Source organism: Aquila chrysaetos, chromosome 3 (genome assembly GCF_900496995.4).
Source record: "Aquila chrysaetos chrysaetos chromosome 3, bAquChr1.4, whole genome shotgun sequence".
NCBI lineage: Eukaryota > Metazoa > Chordata > Aves > Accipitriformes > Accipitridae > Aquila > Aquila chrysaetos.
The window spans coordinates 77,086,525-77,113,155 of NC_044006.1; the positions used below are offsets into that span (position 1 = coordinate 77,086,525).

Below are 26,631 nucleotides of genomic sequence, written 5' to 3' on the forward strand. Positions count from 1 at the left end.
AGAAGAGTTTTTTGTATTTACTTATACAAATGTGCAATATGCACAACTTTAAGGCAGGACTAGTAAAACAGACAGGATCCAGATGAGACTATGACAGTTATGGAAACGTTCACATCTCTGAGCTGCACCACTGAAGGCAAAGAACGTTACCAGCCAGTTTGCCAAGACAGATATAGCTCCGCTTCAAGGATATTTCTCCTATAAGTCTCTGAATCAACATTCGCTATCTGAAAATATATTTTATGTGTACACAGAGGCAGGCATGCATAACAGACTTTTCCCCCCCTGCTTTTGGGGTGGGGGGGTGGGGGGGAAGAAACAAAAATTAAAAATCAGTATTTCCACCATGTGAGCAGCCATGGAAAAAACCCAGAGGTTAAAACGCAGTCCGTGACTGCCATCTTGCGACAGAAGACAAGACGGCGACAGACTCTGGGGAAGGAACAAACAGGGTTTTGGTGGAGCTGGAGAAGTCAGGATTTCCATAACCTCCAGTTTTCTTTACTGACATTTCCAAATTAAACAGTCAAAATGCAGGTGGGGGTAGGAGAGCAATATCCTTGACTCACTGACTCAGATGCAAACAGAGCAGAGCAGTGGGAAATTAAGCACAGTAGGGCTGTATAACCAATTATTTTATGTAACCAGTCTTAAGACCATCAGGAACTGAACACCAATTTGCTGGAATAACTCAGTGCTCAAGAAACCAGCAGGTTGTTTTTCCTCTAAGTTGTTGTGCTGACATTTTAGTGCCAGATGCCCAAGACTTACTTCCTTAAAAATTAACAAGCTTTTCCAAGCTATGGCCCTTGACGACTCGTCAACAAGAGGACATTATCCTCCCTGCTGAAGTCCAGTTTTAGCTTGGTGCACAGAAATAGGTTCATCTATTGTTTTACTGTATCATTTTTCTACTCGTTTTTAATATACTGGCAATAAATCCATCCACCAATTTGTTCTTTTGTCACTAACAATTAGGAAAAAAAAAGAGGATTCAGGTGTGTTGATAGAAATAAACTCCTAACAAGACAAAAATTCACCAGCTCTCCAAATGAATCCAGGGTTGGATTACAAAACCAAAAAACAACCCTCCCTGGAATTTCAGAAGTAGTAATAGTAGTAAGGAATGTCATTCTTATTGTTGTGAAAGGGTTTCAGTCTCCACTGTGTTTTCTTAAAACAATTAAACTATGCATTCACCTGAGACCTAAAATCTCCTAAATCCAAACACCTGAACTTCTCGAATAACAAAATCCTACTTTTTAAGATATGAAAATTAACGTGACGTTTATCTCATATGTCATTTAAAAACTTGTTGGACTGGAAATTTGTTTTAAATTTTCTACAATTAACTGAACGACAGGTTTAATAAAAACATGCTTCCAGCTACGAACTGGAAAAAGGAAAAATAGCAGTGACAGAGGACTCCATGCAGTCATGAGAGAAGAATGGACTTCTAATAACCCTTCCCCACAGAGTGGCACAATACTGAACCGGTGACCACCAGAAAAAGAATGACATTGTAGTTAAAACACCGGCCAGTAGCTGAAACTCAAATTAAGCTAATCCTTTCACAAAATGGTGTGGAGTTAGTGACAACACCAGCTGAGAGCACAACGTTAAAGAGAGCTTGGCATGTTCCAGCTGTCAGGCTCCTGAGGGACACCCAGCTTCAGCATCTGAAGTCACCGGTTTTGCAAATGTAGTTGGGAGAAAGTAAATCCAACTAGACTAAAACAGGGCCAACACAATTCTATTATCTCTGCCCTCTCCCTCTTGGCAAGAGGGCCTAAAGTCACCTAGCAGTTATTTCTTGCATTTTATCATCAGCATGGTCTCACCACTGGGGCCGGCGGGAGAGGATTTGCCTTGTAAATATTATACACTATTCTGAGCTTGAAAACCACTTGGAAACTTTTGGTACTAGTGTTACTGCTTACAGATGAATTGCTTTGTCTGTCACATACCTGCTTGCCAAATGGAGGTCCCCAAATCTACCTGAGGAGACTTTCTGGCACCAACAAACCCTAGAGCATCTTCTAAAAACTGTATCTTCTTGCTAAACTGCATCTCCAAGACGGGGATTGCTTCTGGCATCTTTGCTGACAAGAGCCGGTAAGAGGTGTCGGGCTTCCCAATAAATCTCTGACGGACACTGATTTCATATGGCGTATGAACTCTGATATCATCTACATCCTTTGATTCAAACCGGTGAATGACCTGAGAATTGCAGTCACTGATTTCCAGGCCAGAAGCGAAGAGCGTGAGTTTTCCTGGCTTGACATTTGAGTCTGTTCTGTGGGTGATAATAACTGGAATTCTAATTATGATTCCTTCCTGGTTTTTCGAATCGGAAACTGTGGCAGTTTCCTTTGGCTTGGTTTCCAATGGCGCTTTCCAGAGCTTGCTGCTAAACGGCCACCAAGAAGGAGATTCGAGCTCAGTCAATAACCTAGCGGAGAAAAGAGAGTGTTAGAAGAGTGAAAGCCAGTAGGAGGGTCATGCTACCCCACCAGTTCAAAGCAAATTACCACAGACACAAAGATTTCTTAATACTGAATCCAGCCCTCTGTTATTTCGCTCCTCAAACCTACTCACGGCTTACCAGGATCCATCCGTTTTAAAAACAAGCTTTTCTTCATTTGCTAACATGTTGGAAAGTGGTCCCAGAATCTCACTGTTCTGATGTGAGAAATCCAGCTTCCATCTGGATTTACTCAGGCCAATTTACACCCACCTGTTCTTCAGCTAACACCGCCTTTTATCTCAATGTTTCCACACTTGGCCATCACCACCACTGCCTTTTTCTGCTCCTTTATACCTCAGCCCCATAGTGTGATGCCACCTTTTGCTTTGCCCCCACTCCCAAATTCCCATTGCCAGTTAAAACACTAAGAGTGCAAGGTTGAGGCTGAGAAGCCCAGCAGACTGCCCACTGGCATCCAGCATCTGCCTCACCATCAGTGTTGGTGTAGCTCCTGAAGGAGACAGGCCTCCTTGCTGGCAAACTCATGCCTTAGCTTAAAGATATCGGACTCACTTTAGGAGACATTAAGCAACTGCTCCCAAAGAAGACCACTGTATAGCCAGAAATAACACAGGTAGTGAAGCCCCTTATTTCTATGCAAGAAGATGCACCTAAGCAGGCACCTAAGTTTATCAGCTGTACTCAAGAAAGGTGTAATACACTGTTAGGAAGAATCAGTGATATGTAGGACACGATCCTTCTGTTGTATTTTCTATCAGCATGGCCCACTCCCCTTTTCTGGGGTTCTCTCCGAAGAAAGGATCACAATCACAGATATCTTTGGATCTAAGCCTCACCAAGTACTCTTTCCACCAAAAAAAAAAGGCAATGAGAAGAAAGGTGGTTTTGGTTTGATTTTCCACATGCTGTGCTGTCTGTTAGCATCCCTTTCTAAGTCTAGACAGGAGTTAAGAGGCAGAGCCACAGTCAGGACTTATGATGCTCCGTTTCTCCCACTCCTCTCGTGCCCTGCCCGTCACCCAAAACCATCCTGCTAGCAGAGGATATATCCTGTATTTCAGGACAACTCAGCCTGAGTGGCTAGAAAGAAATTTTGGGGCCAACTACATCGCCCCACAGTCAACAGTAACTTTATATCTCACTGTGCAAGCAGCCACCTCCTCTCTTACCCACCAGCAGCCTCTGGTACCCAAAATGGCTCATCTCCAGTTGCAGGCAGGCATAGGAACAGGCAAGTCAACTCTCTGGGATGTATCCACTGCTCAAACAACCCCTCACTGGAAAACAGTGGTGAGCTGGCTGGAAGCATCCCACAAACCAAACCAGCCTGCAGGCAACTAGCCTGATCAGGATGCTTTAAATGGAGATTTCTCAGCCCACCCATCAGTCACTGAGCAGAACAGGAAAGCCATCTCTGGAGGCACAAATGGATTCTTAATTAACTAATGGGAGGGAAGATGTTATGTTTAAATCAAACACAAAAAAAGCTCTAAGGAAGTTCAACCCAGATCAGAATTGTGTTCCCCCCCACCCCATAAATAACTTAAAGACTACCCAGTGATTAGGCATCTGCCACTGCCATGGTAGTTGTAGTAGATGCTTCTAATGAAGCCAGACCACATGAAATAAAATCTTTAATGAAACACTGTCATCTTACTGATGCTACAAAAGATGATTTACTGACTTAAATCCTAGAGATGCAAGCCTTACCACACCAAAATACAAAGTACTACTGCTTCATTGCTATTTTGGCAAGCCAGCTTGATTTAATTTGCTTTTAAGTTTACTCTAGAAAGGTACTGCCTGACAAAATATGCATCACAGCAGTGCTGCTCTCCAGATACTTTTTGTAATGATTTATTTTCCATGAGAGAATCAGACTGTGTCTACAGAAGAACTCTGCAATTTTAAAATCCTGTTTAATTTGGCCGCAGACAAAGTCTAATCTGAAAGAGGAAGCTCTAACTGAACACACTTTGTTTACTAGTCATCAAAGTTCTGCACCAGCTTCAAAACAGACCTACCTAAAGAAATTCATCTGCTGGGAAAAGCGGAAAAAGTCATATTGAGAGTCAACCATTGAATTCGTGGACAGCAGAGGCAGAATGAATTGTTCCAAGAATCTACTCCCAACTAAAGCATGAACATCAGATATTTATATAGATAGCATGCAACATGAGTAATGGGTCTGGAGCTCTCTGCTGCCCTCTGAAAATGCTGTGACACTCCTTAAAAAAAGGGAAAACAAAACAAAACAAAAGACAGACCAAAGGAGATGTAACAGAAAGTTCTACAATAACAGAATTTGAAATGGCACAGTATCATAGATTTAGGGCTGAATTCTGAAACTATGAGGTTCAACTTAAGTTCAACACAGAGAATGACTGGAAAAGCCCAAGGCTCTGCTAGCACACACTATCTTCTAAATTAAAAGCCATGCTCTAACCTACCTGCTGTAACTAAACAGAAACAAATGACCTGATCTCATTCCTACAGAACGCAAAGCACATTTTCTGTCCTCTTGGTGTATTACAGAGTTACAACAAGGTACTTCAGGGCAATGACAGCTTATGCCTGTGTCTTAACCTATGAAAAGTCATTAAATTCCCACTGCAATATGGGTTCACTTCATCACATTCACCATTAGAAAAGCATGTGCATTCACTTACTGAAAAGCAGCTGCAATGTGACAAGTCTAAACCTCCGTTTACATTGTGGTAACTTATTCTGGATAGCTTTGAGCCTTAATTTTTATCACTTTATCCCTTCACCCATCTCCGCCCCTCTTTCCCCAGGGACTGACATCCTGGCTGTGCAATGTCTGATTTATAGTCATGATTTTTCTGCTGCACAGCCCTAACAAATGCTCCAGCCAGCTTCTCTGGCCTTTCACGGAGGAGTCACCCCTCTGTATCAACAAACTATACGACCAGTCCTTATATACAAATGAAAATTTGCAACCAGAGTACCTTGTCCTCTAATAGTAATATATTAAAAAGGAACCAGTCAATCTGGCTTTCTGTTTATTTTTGGTCTTTGAACATCTGCTAGCATGTCAGACTCAGCTCTGCTTATCTGCATGCAGGTCCACTGAAAGCAGCTGTATATACCCAGGCTTACACAAGAACAGAATTAATAATCCAAAAAAGCCCACACATACAGGCAAGATAAAGTTAATCAAAGTTTTAAACATATGAAAGTAGATAAAGGGGCCTCATTCTTTTTATGAAAGACACCACCATCAAACTGGTGTTGCTCATATAACCTTGAATTAGCAGGCACAAAAGTTTTTACCAAAGTTTCCTTCTGCAAAAAATCTGCTATGCATGCAAAATAGTCCTGCATGCTATTATCCACGTAGTTACTTCTCATCAAGTTTCTGAAGAAAGCAAGAGTCAAAGAGCCTTAATAGATATTAGCATATTTATCTATGTTAATAGTCTGAATTACCCAATATGTAACAATCAAATGAGCTTCAATCATGGTCTTCCCCATTTTCTACACTGGTTAGGGACATGAAGAAAGATGTCATCAGTTTAAGAGAAGACTTTGGGGGCAGGGGGGGAAGCAGCTTTATGAGAAAAAACACACACACGCACACTATGCTAGAAAACTAAGTGTTAGAACTCCTCAAAAAGCACAGTGCAATTAAAACAGTTTCACTAATGGCTTCTGGGCTGCATTTTAGCCTGAGAGCAAGCTGGCCAAACTCTTCATAATGTATGTAGATATAACGGAATCTCAGCTAACATTTGGTCAATGCCTTCCTTTATTTTTCCATTTCTAAATCAAAGCATCTAGCTCTTCAGGTTCATGAGGACAAATAATACCTCCCAGTGCATCTTAACCCAAAACAAAACTCTCTTCCAAAAACAATGAGCAGGTATTTATTTTCCTACTCATTGTTTATTGCTACAGAACTTTAAAAGCTATTGCTGAAGCTTTCAGATATCTTGGCTTTTCATTAAAGGGTATGGAGAATATCACCAGAATCATTGTGAAATCAACACTTTCTTTTAGACATGATATCCGTCTAAAAACACATGCTTTTTCCAAAAACAACTAGTTTGAACTTTATTGTATTTGTTTCTTCATGCAGGTGTCAGAGCTTCTACGAAGACACTCATAGCTATGTATCTTCCAACATTACAATACTACCCTTAACCTTACTGTCTATTTTGGACTGCTGTTGAATCCAACCTGCAGCATACAGAATAGCACAGAATAATTCACTTTGAACGTTAATCATTAAATAGTAAAGTCATAACGTTCTGATTAAGACACCAACCATTTACTATTCACATTGAGGTTTGCAACAGCTAAAGTTAAGCAACATCTCAAATGTGCTCCAGATCTCTTATTTCAGTTGTCTAAAGGCAGCATTTGGTGGCTAATTTTTTTTAATACACTGGCTTAAGTGCCTGACTGAGATTACCACAAATAGTCTAGTACTCCAGTTCTCTCCAGTTTTTGCACCACCACACTCTGCAGACAAAGCTCAGCAGTTCAGTGTTGCTCAACACTGCTCATTTTTTCCTTGAAATGTATTTATTCCACCTAGATCTAAAGGCCGGGAGTACTCCAACTAAGGTTAAAAGCAGTGCAGTTTTATAGCACAAATAAGGGAGTGCTGTTTCTATAGGCATTTCCCTCACTACATCCGCACCACAGACCCAATCCTCACTACTGTGTGTAGCTGGGAAGCAAGTTCTTGTGAAGCAAAGTGCAAATATAAAGCCCTCAACTACACACACTTTGTATGCAAAAAGCAGCCTTAAGAGCTGACTTTCATGCACAGAGAAAGGAGTACAATCTACCTGAACTAAAGATTAACCGGCAGCTGTCTCCTGATAACTCTAGGAAACCATCTCCAAGTCAGCAGCTCACCTGCCATATTCAACATTTCCTTTGAAAAGAACCAGAAAAGCAGAACTGTGGTTGTGTTTGCTGTGGAACAGCAAAACAGGCTGGTCCAGGACTGCCAAATTAACCAAAGCCAACTTCCAGTATTTTTCAATTATGCATATTCTAGGACATCTAATAAAAATGTGAATGCCATACTTTGTCCTTCAGTGGGGATATTAATTTGCAACTCTTTCCATAACTAGTTGCCTATTCTCTCAAAACTTACAGGTTGTTAATAATTTGGAGACCTCTACCATTTCTGCCAGTTGTGGCTGAAACACATAAGGGCTTGAAAAGTTATTCGAAGGACAGAGGACAGGTATATATATATACACACACAAACAACTTCACCAGGGTGAATGTCACACAAAAGGGAGAGCAGAAATATAGAAACATCTTATAATAAGAACTAGATCCATAAAAGACCACCACAGGCTTAAACTTTCAGTGAAAGTCAACAGTTTAGTTTCCTAAAGACGTCTGTGGATCTGCCCCACAAATTTCAGACATAAACAATACAATCCCACAACCACTGCTTAGCTCAGAGGATGCTACCTGTACTGTAGTTGCTACAGCGTACCGTACCTGTCTGCTACATCCATATCCCCTTCGATCTTGTTGAGTCCTCTCATGATGTTATCAAACTGCTCGCCCTGGTAATGCAGCACTTTTGCTGTGTCCTCCAGTTGCTTCTGCGATCCAGTCAATAACCCGGTCAGTTCTTTTCCCTTTGTTGACTGCAAAGCTGCTGCTTCTGCTCCTGCACCTTGGCTTGACAGCAATTGCTCCCTCCAGAAGTGCTCAAGGATGTTGAATACCACATTTCTGTTGGGTTGCAGAGAACTGAACCAGTGCTTGGTATTCTTCTCTAAGATGGTAAGGGAGCTGAAGATTAAATTTGAAGATTCCTTCTTGATCTCACTGACACTAGAAAGATGGAAGTTGACCAAAAGCTCCCCAGTCTTGTCAGCTGTAAATTTGATCGCAACAGGAGTCAGTGAGAGTCTGCCAGAGATCCATTGTTTGCTGGTGTCCAAGTAGTATGAACAAGGCCAGCTATGGATACGTATGTCTTCGTTCATCAGCCTGCCGTTCAGATCCTCTTCTTCAAGAGCAACGCCCTCAAAGCCAGAAGGAGAAACTAGAATAAAAAAGAAAGAAAAAATAGCAAGAATCCTTAGCAACATATAAAAGCTGATGTTAAAACATACTCATAAATAGTTAATCTCATCCACTGCAGGCTTCTAGTACTTTCACTGTAACCTTTCAGGTGCATACCCAAGACAGATTTGGAAATAGCTGCGGATGGCTTACAAAAGTTGGTAACCATTTCTAACCATCCGAATATTCCCTTCAGAAAGGCTCACCCTTTCTGAATAGGACTGTCAATATTATTGCTCACTCCATAACAGCACTGCCTCCCCTTTTATAATGTTCTCATCATGTTTCAGCATGTGATTTACAACAGCACAAACTTCAAGTGACTACTGCATTAATGCCCTGGATATTTAATAACTGCTGTGCTGTTTCGGACAGGGGAGGTGCTTTATAATTAGATTACTCTCTATGTTCACATGCATATGTTCATATTTTGGGGTGGAGAGGAACCTATCAAAAACAGAATCATGAAAAACTTTTATTAACTTTTCCGAGCCTTTCACATACTCCGTTTTGCTGGAAAGTGATCATGTAAAAATTTTTCCATTCCTCATCTCACCATCAGAAGCAGCTTCCCATAGACCAATAAGTACTGAAGAAAATCCAGAATATACCAAAACGCAAGCTCATCAATATATATCTACAACAATAAATAACTGGTCCTTCCCCTTCCACTCTGATATCTCAACATCCAGGTATGTTCAGAACATACCCAGAATGTCTATCCAATGCATTCAACAGTGCAGGTGAAAATAAAGTCACAACTGACCAGAACTCTCAATCATTAAAGAGCAGAAACACCCAGCCACAAATGGATATACTCTTCAGAAATAGTCACTATCTCAGACCATCACTCTTGGTCTCAGGAGAGACTTGCAAAAATACCTATCTTACAAAACTCAAATGGATACTACAACTTCTGATAGAACAACAGAGCCAAAGTAAACGCCCCAAATCTGTAGTATTTGTTCTGTGAAATATTTGTTGTTGCTCAGTTACTACCAAAGATGTTTGGAAATAGGAGTTTGGGAAGAACTGGAAGCAACTTAGCAGCCCTGCTGGGAAAACCTAGACTGACTCAAGTGGAAGTTAAGATGAAAAAGATGCCATAATGGTATTGGAAGATGTGCTGCTGGTCTGGTACGCAGAGTAACTCCACACACACGATAGCAGAGCAAGCAGCAGCAGAACTGGCAGAGGCTTAAAAGAGCCAGCAGAACTGACTCTGTTTACTCGGCATGAAGGGACACAATGTTCAGGGCAATGGTGATTTCACTGCACCTCTGTGACAGGCCATGTTTCCCTGGGAGCCCATGATGCTATTTGATGACATAATATTAATCTTATAAGACTTGCTCACTGGTATCTGGAATTTCAGTGAGAAAACAAAGAGCTGTCACATGCTTCAGGCCTGGCTCGCTTACATCAAAACAATCTCAAATTTGGAACATAAGTTAAATGAAACATATCTGGATTGGCATCTCTCCACATTTCCAAAGAGGCTTCTTGTACCCAAGGGTCAGATTGTTTCCTGTAACATCTCCTTCATAATACTACAGTTTTCAGCACGAACACTGAAGAACAATTACGTTCCACAACTACTTTGTGAACACCCATTATGTAATGGTGATTTAATTACTCACGTATTATATTCTCAAAGCCTTTGGTGTATCATAGCACAATTTACAGATTAGTACCATAACATCATCTCAAGGTGTTCTGCTACTTGGATGGTGCAATAAATGAAAAGTTAGATCTCCACCACAAAATCCCCAGTTAGGCTGACACTACTTACACCTCTTCACTTCAGTACGATCTGTTCCCCTTAAGGAAATGTCTAGGAATCCTAATGCAAATATAAAAGCTAATAGTCCTTTTTCAGGTAGCACTGGTGTGAATTCCTGTAGCGCATACTGAAGATCTTCTAGTGCTTTCAGGCTGCTGCATCATTAATATCCCTTAAATAGAGTACTCCAATCCTGAGTCCAGTTCCAATGATGTCTTTTATTAAATATATTCAAAACTTCAGTATTAACGAGATAAGGACTACTCATGGTATGTCACATTCCTCAAAAATCTTTACTTTGGTTTTCATACCTTATTTCCATGGCATTATGAATTTTAGTGATGCAAATGGAAAAAATAAGCCATAAGTTTAAAGGGAAAATTCTCAATCTGTTTTGGCCTAATAAAACCGCAGTCCTAGAGAGACAACTTCACACTGTACTGTGGGCAAAAGCCCACAGAATTCTGATTTAAATGAGTAGCTATAGCCAACAAAACAATGACAAGTTCTAGGAAATATTATTTCTTTTTCAATCATTTGCTACATAACTTCATAATTTGGAGAAAAAGCTAAAAGAGCTCAATTCCTCCATCTAGAAAAAGAAGGTAACTCCTCTAATAGAGCAAGGTTAGATCAGACAGATCTGATGGAGATAATTCTTTTTTCCAGCCTGGCTGGGCTTTGTGAGTAGCCAATCATTATGATTTTATTTAAAGGTTATTTTCTTCCTGTCATACACAAAGAAATAGGGAAAAGAAAAATACTTTTTAACAATCAAATATGACTGCAAAGAAACAAACATCAGCAGTGGGATTCCAAAACAGCCATAAGCAGAACAGGAGCTTTTACAGGATATTTTAAGTGGACAATGTTTCTAATATGGATACACAGTTATGTACTAATAATGGTGTATTTTTTGTTACTATAACTGACAACTATGTCAGTTTAAACAACAGCATATATTACATTAGTGCTGAAATCAGTGACAGTTGAAACTAAATCATGTTATAGCTTTATTAATCAGGATTTACAAACAAATCCAAATTAAGTTTAACTGTTTGACACTACCTAGATATGAAGCAAATACAATAGCGAACAGATGATAACGAAAAATAAATGTCTTGTATTACACCCTCAAGCTTCTCATATCCTAAACATACTGCAGAGGCAAATGAAATTTACTGAAAGACCTCCCATCAGACCCAGAAAAAAAAAAAAATTCAAATGAATCAGCAGCCTCCCAACTTATCAAAACAGTGCGTCACATTTGGGAAAGCAGTAGATCCCACCCCATACAAAGTACCTGACATCTCCTTTCCCCACCCTGTGCAAGTCTTTGCTACTTACACTAGTTTCTGAATATCTCATAAACATCAGCACGCTGCTCACAACAAGCTGTTGCCCTGAGATGTTATTTTATAAATAACGTATATAAATAATGATGAAACCAAGACACTGAAAGATTATACGCCTTGCAGAAGATCACAAGGGAAACCTGGAACTAAATGCAGGTTTCTCAATGCTCACTGCTGGGACGGGCACCACAGAACATAACGTCATCTGAAAAACAACTCCTAGACCTTGCTAACAGCAACAGCCACATTCAACCAGGCACAGCCGTACAAGGGAGGCAAGGAGAAATTGTAAATGAGCAAACGACTCTTAAAGTTTTGTAAAATCTCAGCCTAAAGCCCATTTTCATACGGTAAGAGTTCCACAAACTCTCTCCAACCACCACTAGCTCCCCATCAAGACAGCATTTTCTCTCAAGCCTGCTCCCTACCATTAACGCTGTGAAAATACTAATGTCTGATGCAGTCTCACAACTGCACCATAAAAAAAGATCTTCCTAAACCATATCTCAAGCTCCTTACCTCTATCTGTAGATGCAAAACTCTCAGGCAGCCTTTTGGGGGCTGCTGCCTTTACAGAACTGTCCATCCGTAGGTAGAATTTTTTTCCCAAGTATTTCTTTCTCTTCAAAGTCCAAAAGAGCAGGTAAAAAAAACTGAAGCTAAAGCAAAAATCCTACAATGCCCGTTACCAAAAGGAAAAATATATAAATAATAGAGAACGTATATTTAACCCTGGATCTAAGAGTAAAACAAGTCCTCCCAGTCCAGGAGAAGAAATGAAGCAGTCACTTGACCTGTGTATATATAGGTGTACATGCCTTGGGTCTTATGACTTTTGACTCACCTGAGAGCGTAAAGGCTTTGCCTGATAGTCAGCTCCTTTCTGTGCCTGAGGCCAGAATTTCCAAGCTAAAACCTATTTGGTAATTAAATCCATTCATTGTTCCAGGACATTTTTCCCCAATATAATGACGTTTTAGTTACCATCAGATCTACACGACTTTTTTTTTTTCTTCTCTCTCTCCTTTCTCAGAGAAGAAATTTAAACTTTACAGAAATAAGGATGTATGTAAGGATAGCCAAGATTGATTCTGTTCAACAATGAAAACAGTCATCAATGTTACAGAACATAGCTACAATTTATGAACATTCAACAGCATACTATAATTTAACCCAAGACTTCAAGGAGTGGGATTAAAACACATGAGAAATTTTACCAAAGTTAAACAAACAAAAGCAGAAACGGTCACAATTATTTGAAGTTAGCTGGAAAAAGGCACTAAATATGTACTTCACCTATGACACTCACGCATTGTGTCATATAATGTCAGGCATTAACCTGTGATTACGTTTTTTGAGCAGCTAAAAACCATCATTGTCCTATTACTTTTGTAACTCTATTCTCCTCAATACTAAAGAAAGTTCTTAGTCTCATCTACTGGCAGTACTTTGCCTTTTGTAAAACAGAACCTTGCCTCTGCTTCTCTCTTATTAGCTTGTACAGCACCTACATGGAGGACGCCTCATCATACTTGAGCTGTGCAATGAAAAGCAATGTTAAATATACCGACTTCATCTCTGATGTAAACAGTGAGCTCACTGCTAAAGACCAAATAGCTCAGCTACTGTCCTTCAAAATGAAAAGATTTTTTTTTCCTCCCCCTACTTCCTAAAGTTTTGACAATCCCATTTCAGAAGTGCTGAGCTAGAGGCCTTCTGTCACTTACACAGCTGTTTTACTATAAGGAACTACTACTTGAAATTCAGGATCTCTCTCCCCTTCTCCTCCCATCATTTTATTTCAACTCCACCACCTGAAATTCAGCATTACGTTACTCATCATTATATTCCTCCTAAAACATGACTAGCAATTCCTTATATTACAAGACATGGAATATTCATGGTTTTGTAAAATACACTGAAAAAAGCCTCACCTGCAATAAAACATACCATTTCAGTATTCCCACCCAGAAACAAACAAAAAAACCCACAACGACAAAAGAAAAAAAACCCAAACAACCAAAAACCAAAACAAAAAACCAACAAACAGATCTAAGTCCTTCAGAATACCATGCAAAGGACTAGGTTGGCAGAAAAAAAAAAAAAAAAAACAAATGGCTTTAAATTACTTGTAAATGCAGTCAAGAATAGGTTTATAAACTTGAGAGGGTTACAGTCCTTAAACCATTTCCCTGTATGCAGTGGAAGAGGAAGTGACATCTAAATGATTTCACAATAAATTCCTTCATATTTTTTTGAAGAACTACGTTTGCCTACACATTTGTCTACAGACTGACACATGCAGTCTCTCCCAATCTGGGCTCCCCAACATCAACACATTATCCACATCCCGTAAATCACCTCTTTTTTTAGCAAACAGTTTGTCTTTTTGACACATCTGCCCCCAAACCGACTGCAGTACCATACACAGCTACACAAAGCAGCATACAGCAAGAACTAGGATTAGCATCAAAGAGGTGTGGATTATATTTCCGGCAGCGTCACCACAACATTGTATAAATTCTTTAGCTAACACATAACTCCGTGGCTGCTTCTATAAAAAGGAGGTGACTCACCTTCTCTTGTGAAGTGCTTTGAGATCATTCAATGTAATGTAAGCATTACTAATTACTCCAGGTGCAAGGTGATGCTACATACAGTGGGAGAAGGTGCTGTCAGCTCACGAGCAGAACACCATCCCCTCGCAATGTGTCTACCTCAGAGCCTCCAAAACTTAGTCACATATTTTTCTCACCTGCCCTTGGTAATCATCTGCAGAACATTTCTGCACACATTTCTAATGTGTTGGTGTTTGTTTACTTTTCCTCCTCCTTCATGGCTGAAGTTTCCATAGGGTCATTATCTTTGGTGGTTTATTCCCAAAGCTACCATCTGACAAATGATGAGTTTAACACTCCTGTGAGCCCAGCAACCCTCATAGTAAAAAAGTTTATTAGGTCTATCACATGACTTTCCCCTCTTTTTTAACTAAAGGCCTAAAATGCAGTTCTACCAGTTTTCTAACTCTACAATTCTCCAAATGTTGCTACAAGACATAAAGTACTCAGGGGTGACCCTCCAGGAGGTGCAGCAGGCATAGACACACAATACCTCTCTACTATGGCACACAGAGAAATTCAGCTCTCCTCATCTGAAAAGATCCCCACTAAAGAACAGCTCCAGACTGAGGGGCTTCACATCAACATGTTTCCAACCTTCTATGGAAAAAACATTTTGATCCCACTCCATTTCTGATACAAAGCAACTTTATAGAAGACCAAAGTCCCACCACCCTCTCCCAAATACATTTAAGTATGCGACTGCCTCAGTTCCCATCCTTTAACCCACACCAGCCCCTACAGCATCTGGGTTAAACCTTGTCAGCCTTCCTTTCAATCTTCACCCTGCCTCCACCTCTCCAACCCAAAACACAGACACATCTACACTTCCCAAACCTTGCACCCCTGCCCCCTCATCTCAGAGTGAACCCTCCTCTGCTCCCCTTCTTTCCCCCCACAGCTCTCTCACTCCTCCTTCCCCAATGCCATCCCCAAGACTCACAATTTCCTTCCCTCAAGCTAGAAATCCCCCCTCCCAAAAAACATTTCCACCCATTTCTCTTCCTTTTTCCCAGTACAGTCTTCCTTCTATCCCAAACACACCACAGTCACCTGCTACACCAGATCTTTACCCAGTACCTGTCCTCTTCCCAGTACCAGAAGAGACCCCATTCTTTTCCTAGTCCTACTAGAGAAAGCCATAGGTCAATCACCCAAAATCCTCTTCTCTCCTTCACTGCTAGGCCAGGCTCCACCACAATCCTCATCTCTCCCTCTGCCACGGCACTAAGGCAAACTGATCTGTAGAGCTCTCTGATCTCTTTCCCTGGGATCCAGTGATAGGACGCATGGGAATGGTTCAAAGCTGCACCAGGGGAGGTTTAGGCTGGACATTAAGAAGCATTTCTTCACTGAGAGGGTGGTCAAACACTGGAAGGGGCTTCCTAGAGAGGCGGTCGATGCCCCAAGCCTGTCAGTGTTTAAGAGGTATTTGGACAATGCCCTTAATAACACACTTTAACTCGGTCAGCCCTGAATTGGTCAGGCAGTTGGACTAGATGATCGTTATAGATCCCTTCCAACTGAAATAGTCCATTCTATTCCATTGAAAACCCCATACCTTCCCCAAGGCCAAACCCACCACCTCCCCCCTTCATGTCTATTCTCCCCCTACCTATAAATCACCTACCCCAACCCCCATTCCCATCACCCTCCCTCCACTCTAAGCCAGACCCCCACCCCTTCCCCTAGGCCAACCCCCAACCTCCCCATCCTCATCCTCCTCTCAAGCTTAGGCCAAACCACCCTTCCTACCCCCCTACCCAGATACCACCAACCTCCACCTTTCCTCCAAACCTCGGCTAGGCAGCCCACCACCCCTCCACTCTCCCGTTTTCCCTCAATCCCAACCCGATCCCCCCCCTCACAACCCGGCCCCACACCCACCTCCCTCAGCGCAGCGCGGGAAGACGACGGGCGATCACCCCGCATCGACGCTCTGCGCCTGCGCCCGCCGCCCGCTGCTATTGGCTGAGCCGCGCTCGGGTTGCTCACCCTTTCTTATTCCCCCCCCGGGCCCCGCCATCTCAGCGCTGAGGTTCCGTGAGCGGCTGCGGGACCCTGGACCCTCCGCTGCCGCTGCCGCTGCTGCTGCTGCCACCGCCGCCGCCGCTCGCCCCGGGGTTCTCCCCCGCGGAGGGCGGGGGTGAGTATCCCTCCTCCGCTGTCCTCTCCGTTTTTGCGGGCCGCGGATGCGCGGCCGGACCGGGAGTTCAACGGGGGGACGGTGTGTGCGACGTCCTGTGGTGTCCGGGTTCTCCCCGCCCCCGGTGGAGCTCTGTGAGGGGGGAACCGCCTCATGGCGGCCCCGTTCTCCCCGCCCTGAGCAGCCTGGTCTCCCCTTCACCTCCCGTGTCTCCCCTCTCCTGAAGCCCATCCCTGCAGGGTACGTGGCCTCATTTGCCCTCGGGCCTCCTCCCTCCCGCCCTGTGCTCAGTCTCCCCCCGGCCTTCGCAGACACTTCCCTTTTAATCACTATTATTTACCTTTTTTTTAATTATTTTTTACCTGTAACTGCTCCCTGGCCCATAGAGAAAGGTCTGGAGAGAGTGGGGCGTACCAGAGCTTATATCTTCTCTTGACAAAGGGGTGAGCCTCAATACAGTTTCCCAGGGCCCCAAATATTTAGGGGGTTTCCTTCCCTCCAACCCTGCAATTAATTCATTTAGCAGTGATATCCCACTGAAATGAATGTTTCTGCTCTTTTAGGAAGGAACCGGCCTCTGCTGGTCGTCCCCAGAGAGTGTGGTCGCCCGGGCAAGAAGGTGACGGAAAAGCAACATCTTCAACATCCATAGGGTGACTTTGTTGTCAGATATCCCACCAGCATTAAGCTTTATAAACTATGGAAGATCCTAATTAGCCCAACGTGGTGGGACGATCCTGCGTGACTTCTTGTTTTACCTCTGGCCGTTTATATTTTCCTGTGAGTTTTCATGGATTTAGAGACTCAAATCACATTTTAAAGCAGGTTTTTTTGCCATAGCATCTGGTCAACGCTGTCTTGGCTAAGCCAGGAAGGGTATCCAGCCTGCATGGACAGGGCAACATTTGCCTGTTCCACTGCCTTTTTTCGTGACTACAACAGTTCATCTCAGGGTGCGTTCTGTCTCCCCGGAGGACACGTTGACTTTATTGAAAAAGTAGAATCATTCACTTACTCAGACTTTTTCCGGGATTATTTGATTCCCAACCATCCCTGTATTTTCTCAGCTAAGTTCACTGAAGACTGGGGCAGCAGGAGAAATTGGGTTACTTGGGATGGAAAGCCTAACTTTGATCATCTGCTGCAGAAGTTTGGTAAGTCATGGCATTTTTAATACCTAAGTAAAACGTGTATGCTAAATGACACAGCTGTTTTTTAAATCTTAGGAATAGAACAACTGGACAAAACCAAGCAATTCTCCAGACTTTTTCTAAGTTAATACGTTAATTTTCTATACTTATACTTTTATGTTTTGCAGATTCCAATCTCTCAGTTTTTCCCACAATGAAATAAAATTAAAAGTGTTGTATAATTTAACCATACCAATTTATATACCTGCTTAACATTAACCAGAGGAGCAGCCTGCCACTTTGCCCAGGCAAGGGGAAGGTATTCTGTAGTTACAGTGAAATACCTCTTGATGCTGTAAAATATTAGTATATTTAACAGGAATCAATACTCCACTTCTAATGTAGTTTAAGGGAAGAATTCAGGTCATGTTAAATAAATAACTTCTGGTCTAAATCATGCTTGCCTAGAATTACGGTGTTGGTAGTGAGAGCTGGGCTGGGGATTGTTGCTTTATGTGTTTGTACTGTATTTAGCATTATAGGGCCCAGATTTTAGAGGCTGCTGCAGTGGATAATGTTAAGGGAGTTCAGTTTCAGTATCAGTTATTCTGTCCCCACCTGGTCTCAAAGAGTTTGTATTTCAGGAGAGGCTGTAGTACCTGTTGCCAACTGTGATGTCAAGGAGTACAATTCTAACCCAAAGGAGGAGCTCCCCTTCAAGGAGTATATAAAGTACTGGAAAGAGTACATTAAAAATGACTACCGTTCACCCCGAGGGTGCCTTTATCTAAAGGACTGGCACCTGAGCAGGTAAGAGAACACCGTGGAAACCCTGCATGCCGTGCACAGCAAAGAACTGCTGTGGAGCCTTAATGCTCATCTTCTAATGCCCGAGTGTTTAAATGCCACCAGTGTTGTTTTGTAGCACCTGCACAACAAAATGTCAGTCTTACACTGCACTGTTCTTGGGGTACTTCACATGACAAGATCCTTAAACAGGTTATCGTTTCCTGAAGAGGCTGACATTCTTGAGCGCTTTCCTTTTCATCTACGTTTTAAATGACTGTATGTTATCCCTGTGGAAACCGTGTGGCTGGAACATTTGGCTTTTGTTTGACTACTACAGTGCAAACCTTACTTCTTAAAAAGAAGGGGAACATTTCTAATTATGTTTAATTCAGTGAGCATGTGTGAGTTATAATCCTTTATTATCCATTTTCTTTTCTGTTAACCTTCCCACTCATTAAAGTTCTCTTCACCCTGTTCTGGCTTTCCTTCTCCTCCAGCCTGCTGCTTGCGAGGTGGATGCATTGTCCATTCCCCATGTCTGTGTAGGACTTTTATGTCTTTTCATTCAAATCTCTTCTTCCTTAAACGTATCCTGCTCTTAATCCAACTTTCTTGTGATCAGCTCTTGTTTTCATTTTTGAGTGCGCCAGTGACTTGCAATAGAGGACATTTGTTAGTCTCTGCCTCTCTGTCTCCTTTCCCAGACACCAGTGCTGTGGCTTGCTACAGAAAGTCTGCACATGCAGCCTAGGATGGGAAAGGGGCAGCATAACCTGTGGGAGAAGGCCACATGCTTGGCAAAATACCACAGCCTGGCTTCCCTCCTAACCCTCACACACCCAACGTGTCATCCAGTTGGACAAGCAGTCTCGCAGGCATCTCATCTAAAGAGAATGTGTTTATTAGGAACTGTCTTCGCCGTAATTAGGAGGAGTTTCCCAAATAGCAGTTAACCTTTACAGCTTTCCTGGGAGACAGAAAAGCACTATTGTGTGCATTTTCCCTGCAACTCGGAGTTGTCATTGATATAAAGGAGATGGCAGCTAAGTATTAATGGCCTGCTAGAGACCTGATTGGCCTTTGCATCTGAGTTTTGGAACCTGAGGTAGAAGGACCAACGTTGCATTTTTCTGAGACCCATTTCCAACACGTTCTATTTTTAAGAGCTTTCCCCGAGCAAGATGTGTATACAACCCCTGTGTATTTCTCATCCGACTGGCTGAATGAATACTGGGATGCTATAGCTGTGGATGATTACCGGTTTGTCTACATGGGACCTAAAGGTTCATGGTAAGGCAATGTGGTTTCTGTCATTCTTGCATACTCTTTTTTTAAGATTAATATTACAGGGGTTTAGCACATTGTCCTTCAGGATAGCATCATGCTGCAGAGGCAGTGTGGCCGTACTGTATAGTGTTATATCTGAACCCAGCCAGTCTTGTTTCTCAAGCAGCTTATTTGGTTCTGGATGTGAGCTGTCCTTATGCAGTCAGCTAAAGCGCTTTTGCGTTTCAAAAAGCCCTGAATTGTGCACACAAAATCTGCAAAAATTGTCAGCTAGCTTATGTAATAAGGTTTTGGAGCAGAAACTCCCTGGAGATCATCAGCCACTTGTGATTTGCAGAGTCAACAGAAGCCGTGGAGGGGCGCTGATGAGTTGGTCAAATATTTTGCAGGTGAAAATTTTAAGTCCAGCATTGGTGATAAAGTTGCATTTACAGTATTCTCATCAGTTCACATCACAGAATCTCCTGCCACTGAGCTATTTGTGGGACAGATTCAAAACTAACTGATGGAGAAGCACAGAGGATATAAAACACTGCAATACTATGTAGATATAGTGGCCTCTTAATACATAAAACAATCAAAATTAAATTAAGAGGATGACAGTTTGGGATCATGTTTGCATAGTAGAGGTTGATTCTGTGTGTATGTCTGATTCTCAGAGACTTTAATTCTTCTTACAGCTTTTAGGCGTTGTCTTTACTTAAACCTCTGATTTGCCCCACAGGACTCCATTCCATGCTGATGTCTTCCGTTCCTATAGCTGGTCGGCCAATATATGCGGGAGAAAGAAATGGCTGTTATACCCCGCAGGACAGGAGGAGTATCTGAAAGACCGCCACGGCAACTTGCCCTTCGACGTGACTGCACCTAGTCTTCAGGACAGGAGTGTTTACCCTCGCTACAACCAAAGTCAACCCCCTGTTGAAATTGTGCAGGAAGCAGGGGAGATAGTCTTCATCCCCAGTGGATGGCATCATCAAGTTTACAATCTGGTAAGATAACTGATACCTTTTCATAACATGGAGAGATAATCAGGCAGCAGGCTTGAATCAGATCAAACTTTTATTGCCACAGCCTGTTGTGGGTGCGAAAAGTCTAACTGGGCTGCAAAAAAGTTTAGAGAGATTCACAGAGGAAAAGGTCTATCAGTGGCTTCTCAGGATGATGGCTAAGAGGAAGCCTGAACTTGTAAACTCCTTGCGTCATTGACCACTGGAAGCTGGAAGAGTGTACAATTGAAGAAGCTGTCTGAACCCTCTTTTCTTACGGTTTCCCTCATTAGATGCTACTAGTCACTGAGAAAGAGGATGCTAGGTGAGGTGGACTTACGGTGAAGTTGTTAATCTTGGTTTCTAACTGTAAGTTGTAATTTAATAATGGAAAATGCTAACAAATTGGTCTTCATGATTACAAACCAAAATTAACAAACTTGTTTCTTTCTCCCCACCACCTTCTCCCACCTTTGTACCCTTAAAAGGTATGCTCAGACAGAGGAGCTAGAGACATTTGCCGATTTATAGAGTGAAACAAGCTTTGGTTGTCCAGGGACATTAGGAAGAGACAGCCTTTCAACACAGTGGTGGTAGTGGTGCCAAAGAAGTATTTCCCTTGTTGAGGAACATGATTTTACATTTTGCGGCATCAGTGATGTTACAGCTGTTTTCTCGCACTTTCTTACGTAGAGCCTAGTAACCATTTAAATTATTCCTTCAGGAGGATACTATTTCCATTAACCACAACTGGGTGAATGGCTGCAATGTGGCTATAATGTGGTGCTTCCTCCAGGATGAATTAGCAGCTGTCCAGCGGGAAATCAATGAATGGAAGGACCCTATGGATGATTGGCACCTACAATGCCAGGTATAACAACATGATGCTGGCTGCCTGACTCTCTATTAGAGGATCATGTATTTCCAGGGTGCATTTCACCGCCTTGAGATTTCTGAGACACACAAGTACTTAACCTTATACCTGGAATTTGTACATGTTTCATATGGAAGTGGGAACTAGTGACAGCTTCATTTTGCAGGAAATCAAGTATTACTTTAGTAAGACAGGGAGAGGCTTGTGCCAGTGCATATTTGCTATGTCAACTTCTGCTCTTCAACTATCAAGGTTAGTATTAGCAGCAAGATCAATCCTTTATGTAGTATTTATGTTCCCCTTTATAAACTATAAGTGCTTTTTCATGTAAACAGTAGAACTGATAAGACAGACCCCACACAGAAGAACTGGTTTGAAGACGATTCATGATAAAACAGTGAATCTGAAACAAGCAAAATTAAGGTGAAGGTGGCAGCAGGTTTCTGTGTCTGCATGTCTGCAAAGTGATGCTTTCAGAACACATAACTATACTGAGCAGTTTTGTATGCTTCCAAAATCTTAAGTATGAAACAAATGTAACGTTTATTTCTGGATGCTGTTGCTGCAGCTAGGTTGATATCCTTCAAAAATAGTTTCAAAGAACACAGCCATTTAGTGCTTAGAAGAAACAGACTGTTGCTTTTGGGGCTAGTGGCATTTCAAGTAAGGTAAAGAATTTTAGTGCCCCTGGGGAATTACAGAAATATGCTTACACATGTTTACTAATTCCAGATAGTTACTAGCTTGATAAAATATGTTTTTGTAATTCGTACTGTAAATAAAAGAGAGTTGTTTCCATTTCAATGCTGGTTGTTTTTTTTTTTCCCCTAGTTGATCATGAAGTCTTGCACGGGTATAGACTACAAAGAGTTCTACAACTTCCTCAAAGTTATTGCAGAGAACAGGATTTCTGTCTTGGAAAACGGCTTCGATGATGAAGCTTCGGCAAAGAACACTCCAAAAGCAGCCATTTCCACCTTGGGCATGCTCCATGCAGTGTTTGATTTAAAGAGGACTGTGAAGGTGTTAACATCATTGAGTGCTAATGAAGATTTCAAGAAACTAGACCTGACGTCACTTTCTCCACCTCCGGAGGCATTGCTCCACCACTTGAAAGCAGCAATAGATACAGCACTACTCTAACTTCCTATTTATTCAGTTCTTTGTAAAATGAACCTTTTGCAAAATGGGTGTTTGTAGAAGACTGACTCCTCCCTGTTTAATCGCTGTTGCAGTTTAAGTACAAAGAGCCTTAATATAGAGTGGGGAGAGAGTACGTTCATAAGAAGACTAAGTTGACAGCATTTGAGTATCTAGAGTAATTGGACAGGAAAAAGTCTCAGATAAAGGAAAAACCCAAATCATGTTAGTATTATATTATGACCCCTGCTACTGAGTGCACATTAAGGGAAGGGGAATAGAAGTTCTCTGTGGACCAAGCTTAGTTCGGTCAGGGCTAAACACTGAGACTGCAGTGGTCTGCACCATATTCCCTCTGCTTCCGAGAGCACTGTACACAGACAGCAAACCTGTACTGCAGGCTCCAGCAGTTAAGCTCTGCTTTGTCTGGTCACAGCTAAATTACTTTAAGACCTGTCCTGCTTCCAGGTGCAGCTCAGTACAGTGTTTTTGTTTTGGTTTGGGGTTTTTTTTAGGTGACCCTAGTTAGTTGGCTTCCATTGAAGCCTGAGCTGGCTGAACAGCTGTAGCCTGGATGTGGAAGAGCTGACTGTACTAGTGTCCTGTACAGTGGTATCTCTCTAAAGGTGAACGTCTCAGCTAGGGTCAGCTTTTATACTGCTCCAAGGCCTGCAGGATTTAATTTAACATACTAATCAGGAAGCTGGAGTCCTGATTGCAAATTAGTGCAGATAGCAAATCTGCCACTAATAATTTAAGCATGTGATCCACCCAGGCTCAAAAGGAGGAACTTGAATGTACTCTCGCATTTCTACACGCTATTTCAAGGCACAGTATTTTATCGAGCAGAGATTTGATTAATCAGGGAAGCTAGCAAGTAGCCTCGTATTATCTCCTAAAAAAGCCATGCTGTTAACACACCAAATAGCACTACTGCATGGTTATATAGCACAATTTGCAACCTGAATGCTCCCCTTGGGCTAAAAGAGTATTTCCAGTGAAGCATGCCTCTTGCTTTTACTGGTTGGTGAGAAAGCCTAGAAGCACAAACGGCTGCACACTGTTACCTTAGTTGCCCCTTTAGGGCTCACTTGAATTATAGCTCAAGAACTTCCTCAATTTTCGACCAGTAAGAGCAAATAATAACCGTATGTTTAGAAAGTACAATAGTAGACATCCTCAGCAGGCTGAAAAATCACATTGTTTTCTAGATAATCCTGTGGAGTTTGTACATGCATGCATTTTGCATGTCCTATTTTCTAGTAGAAGTTCTGCATTTTGAGTAGGAAGCGGTACCTGAAATTAAAATCAATACCCAGAGCATGGAAGAATGCAGTCTGGAGAAAACAGACCTCTTTTCTTTTTTTTTTTTTTTTTTTTAACAGCTGTGACTACATCTCAGTGATTCAACCTTCTGGCAGGGTGTTTCTTTAGACTGGAAAACTGCCAGTTTTAAGCAACTCTGAAATTAAAAGTTCACAGCTGTTACTTATGTCTGTTTACATTCTCAAAGACAGGCAGCTGGAGCTTTCTTCCTTATTCATATAAGGTGAGATTTCATAGAGGTGAGAGGCAATGGTTTAAAGCTGACAATCAGCGTACTGGTAGGAAAGCATGTTTTTGGTCTTGTATTCCCCAGTCTCACTGCATGCTGTGCAACTGGTATTGGCACCAACCACTTTAAACACTGCAGTTTTATAAAGCATTTGCTTAGATGAACAGTACTTTTCATTTCATGTGTGAAACCAGCAAAAATACAAGTCTAGCTGTTACACCGAGAACCCAGTATCTCAACGTACCCGGGATAGGTTTAGGCACTGTACTGTCCGGCAGACTACATCCTCATTTGGATGGATGGCATGAGTTTGCTGTGATGCAAAAATCCAGGCAGCAGTTCTTAGGGAAGAGGCATAATTTCTGCAGTTAGTTCCTCTTCCATGTGGAATAGAGTTAAGGAAGGAAGAAGATAGGCCAACATGGTAGGGAAGGTGCGTCTTAGCTACTCACTCTCACTTTCTCTTCACCTGAGCTGCCTCTGCACAACAGCATCTTCAGCTCTGAAGATTTGTAACAGCCATCCTTCATAGGGCCTGCTAATGCTGTGTGATCAGTGTGAGACAATGGGGTCAAAAATAGTACTTTAATTGCAGGAAATTATCTTAAAGTTTAAGCCATTTTCTCCTTACTGATTTGGCAGGGAACAGAAGCAAAAAAAATTAGTTTTATTGACAGTCTCTCTTACAATTACATTTGGAAACTAATTTGTAGTTCAAATTCTCCATTCCCATGAATGATCAAGGCAGTAAGGGAGCCACTTATTTTCTACAGTTAAATAAAGGAAAGCAAATTTTCAAATGCCTGAAGACAGCAGCAAGATTGGAATAAAAATTACGCAAACCTGGAATCTTTTAAAAATTAAACAGCTTTATTTAAATACAAAGTTACTGTAAAACATACATTAGGATACTCTCATACCAATATATTAACTGTTGTAATCAGTGTACTATTTATTAAAGCATAATACTTGAGATAAACAGGAGGAAACAGCCTGTAGAGTTTTGTTTTGTTTTCCTGAAGTCACAGACCTGGACAATTTAAAGACTGTAATTTAAACCGTAAAAAAAAGCAGGTTAAAATCTAGTTCAAAAGAGCTTTTGCTCTAAATATGCAGCTCAGACATTACTATTTTTGCCTGATAGGAACAGGATACCAAATATCCATTTGCCTTTTATAAAGGCAGCATAAAACCCAGACCAATTCTAATCTGATTTGCACCCCACTGGTGTCAGTGGGTGATCTGTCAGCACAAAGCTGTGCACCTAGGAAAAAACAGTTGTTTTGCAGCTTTCTCAGTGCAGAAGGCCAGGTGTTTTTATGTTTTCTCTCCCCAGGATTTGAGACTTCTCACCCCAGGACAATGTATGTCCTTTTAGGCACACACACAAACTCCTGCAGAATTACAAAGCAGCACTAGCATGTTCAAGGTGCAAGTGTGATATCCCTGAGATTTAACAGGAGTCCGCAGAGTTTAAATATACACTTGTAAGTATCATAAAACAAGGAAGTTAGTCAATAGCAGCTTTACAATGCAATGGAGAGGTACTGAGTTTGGCATAGGTAGGAAGAGGAATGGAAAAACCTTCCTCTTAGGGATACAGGAAAAGCCACCTCGGTCCAGGAGCAGGTTGTTTAGGAGCATGGAGACGGCCTCTCCTGTGCATGCCACATTTCTGCCAGCGAGAAATAGTCCCACCAAAATATTTCTTGTGGTTTCGTTTGACCATAAAATAACCTCTTCTCTCTTCTGTTGGTTCCCCAGTGCAAAAGAAACACAGCATCTGAGAGAACAGTCAAATGAGGTTTCAAGGCAGATTGCTGTTTGCAGGAAAGTGAAATAAAACTGCAGGGTAAAAGAAACCTTGGCCACTCTCCACCAAGAGATTCCCAAACACAAGCTGAGGCTGCGTATTAAAGGCTTTTAGCCCACAGCATCCATATGTCTGTGCTTTACGATCATAGCTAGTCTAAGAGAAAAGCCAGCAAGAAACCCTCATCTGATAAATAACCATTCTTCCTTTTTTAAAGGCAGCCAGAACAGCAGTGACATGATTGCTTCTTCATCCAACAGTGTTTGGTCAAGAAAGTGTGGCAGGGAGGAGGCTCCCTTCGGGTCCTCGGGCTCAGGAGCTGTGAGTAACGTGGCAGTTCTCTCTTTGGTGGAGTCTTATCCTCCGTATGTGTTCGTAGCATGACTGGGCAAAGAACAGAGCAATACATTAAGGAGAAGTTTTGGAACTTTGGGCCAAAATCTGGTCTCTTGTATGCAAAGTGAAGCTATACTGCCCCCAAAGGCAGGATTAAATCTGCACATTATAAATGAACAATAAGCATATTCTTTAGACTAGAAGGAAAGTAACCTCCTGTGCTAGGCATATAAACAGCCTTCTAAAATTAAATGAGAGTAAA

The 26,631-nt window shown here is 41.8% G+C and overlaps 3 protein-coding genes across 17 annotated transcripts in view; 1 reads left to right on the plus strand and 2 right to left on the minus strand.

Moving 5' to 3' along the window:
- The window catches only part of SNAP47 (synaptosome associated protein 47), a 29,867-nt gene extending 13,596 nt beyond the window's left edge, over positions 1-16,271 (minus strand). The window contains exons 1-4 of one of the 6 annotated variants that reach the window (XM_041122612.1): positions 16,198-16,253; positions 14,804-14,910; positions 7,979-8,534; positions 1,968-2,452 (exon numbers count right to left, since the gene is read on the minus strand). In XM_041122612.1, coding sequence (XP_040978546.1) covers positions 1,968-2,452; positions 7,979-8,475 — 982 coding nt within the window. In that variant the 5' untranslated portion in view covers positions 8,476-8,534; positions 14,804-14,910; positions 16,198-16,253. Of the gene's footprint in view, positions 1-1,967; positions 2,453-7,978; positions 8,535-12,211; positions 12,233-14,268; positions 14,322-14,803; positions 14,911-15,464; positions 15,578-16,197 lie in introns of those variants that run through there. The other 5 variants (XM_030009851.1, XM_030009852.1, XM_030009850.2 and 2 more) reach the window with 5 other exon arrangements.
- A 64-nt stretch (positions 16,272-16,335) lies between these two features.
- On the plus strand, positions 16,336-25,199 carry JMJD4 (jumonji domain containing 4). 4 transcript variants are annotated; one of them, XM_030008835.2, is made up of 7 exons: positions 16,336-16,456; positions 17,020-17,610; positions 18,231-18,396; positions 19,540-19,665; positions 20,387-20,654; positions 21,376-21,522; positions 22,357-25,199. In XM_030008835.2, exons 2-7 carry the CDS (start codon positions 17,346-17,348, stop codon positions 22,666-22,668), a joined length of 1,284 nt encoding a protein of 427 aa, XP_029864695.1. In that variant the 5' UTR covers positions 16,336-16,456; positions 17,020-17,345; the 3' UTR covers positions 22,669-25,199. The 4 variants fall into 4 exon arrangements, with proteins under 4 accessions (XP_029864695.1, XP_029864697.1, XP_029864694.1 ...); XM_030008837.2 differs by lacking the exon at positions 16,336-16,456 and adding an exon at positions 16,520-16,537; XM_030008834.2 differs by lacking the exon at positions 16,336-16,456 and adding an exon at positions 16,550-16,696.
- ALS2CL (ALS2 C-terminal like) overlaps positions 25,070-26,631 on the minus strand; it is a 47,147-nt gene continuing 45,585 nt past the window's right edge. For all 7 annotated transcript variants that reach the window (XM_030008826.2, XM_030008828.2, XM_030008827.2 and 4 more), the window contains one exon: positions 25,070-26,417. In XM_030008826.2, the coding sequence (XP_029864686.1) occupies positions 26,346-26,417 (72 nt within the window). In that variant the 3' untranslated portion in view covers positions 25,070-26,345. The remainder of the gene's footprint in view (positions 26,418-26,631) is intronic.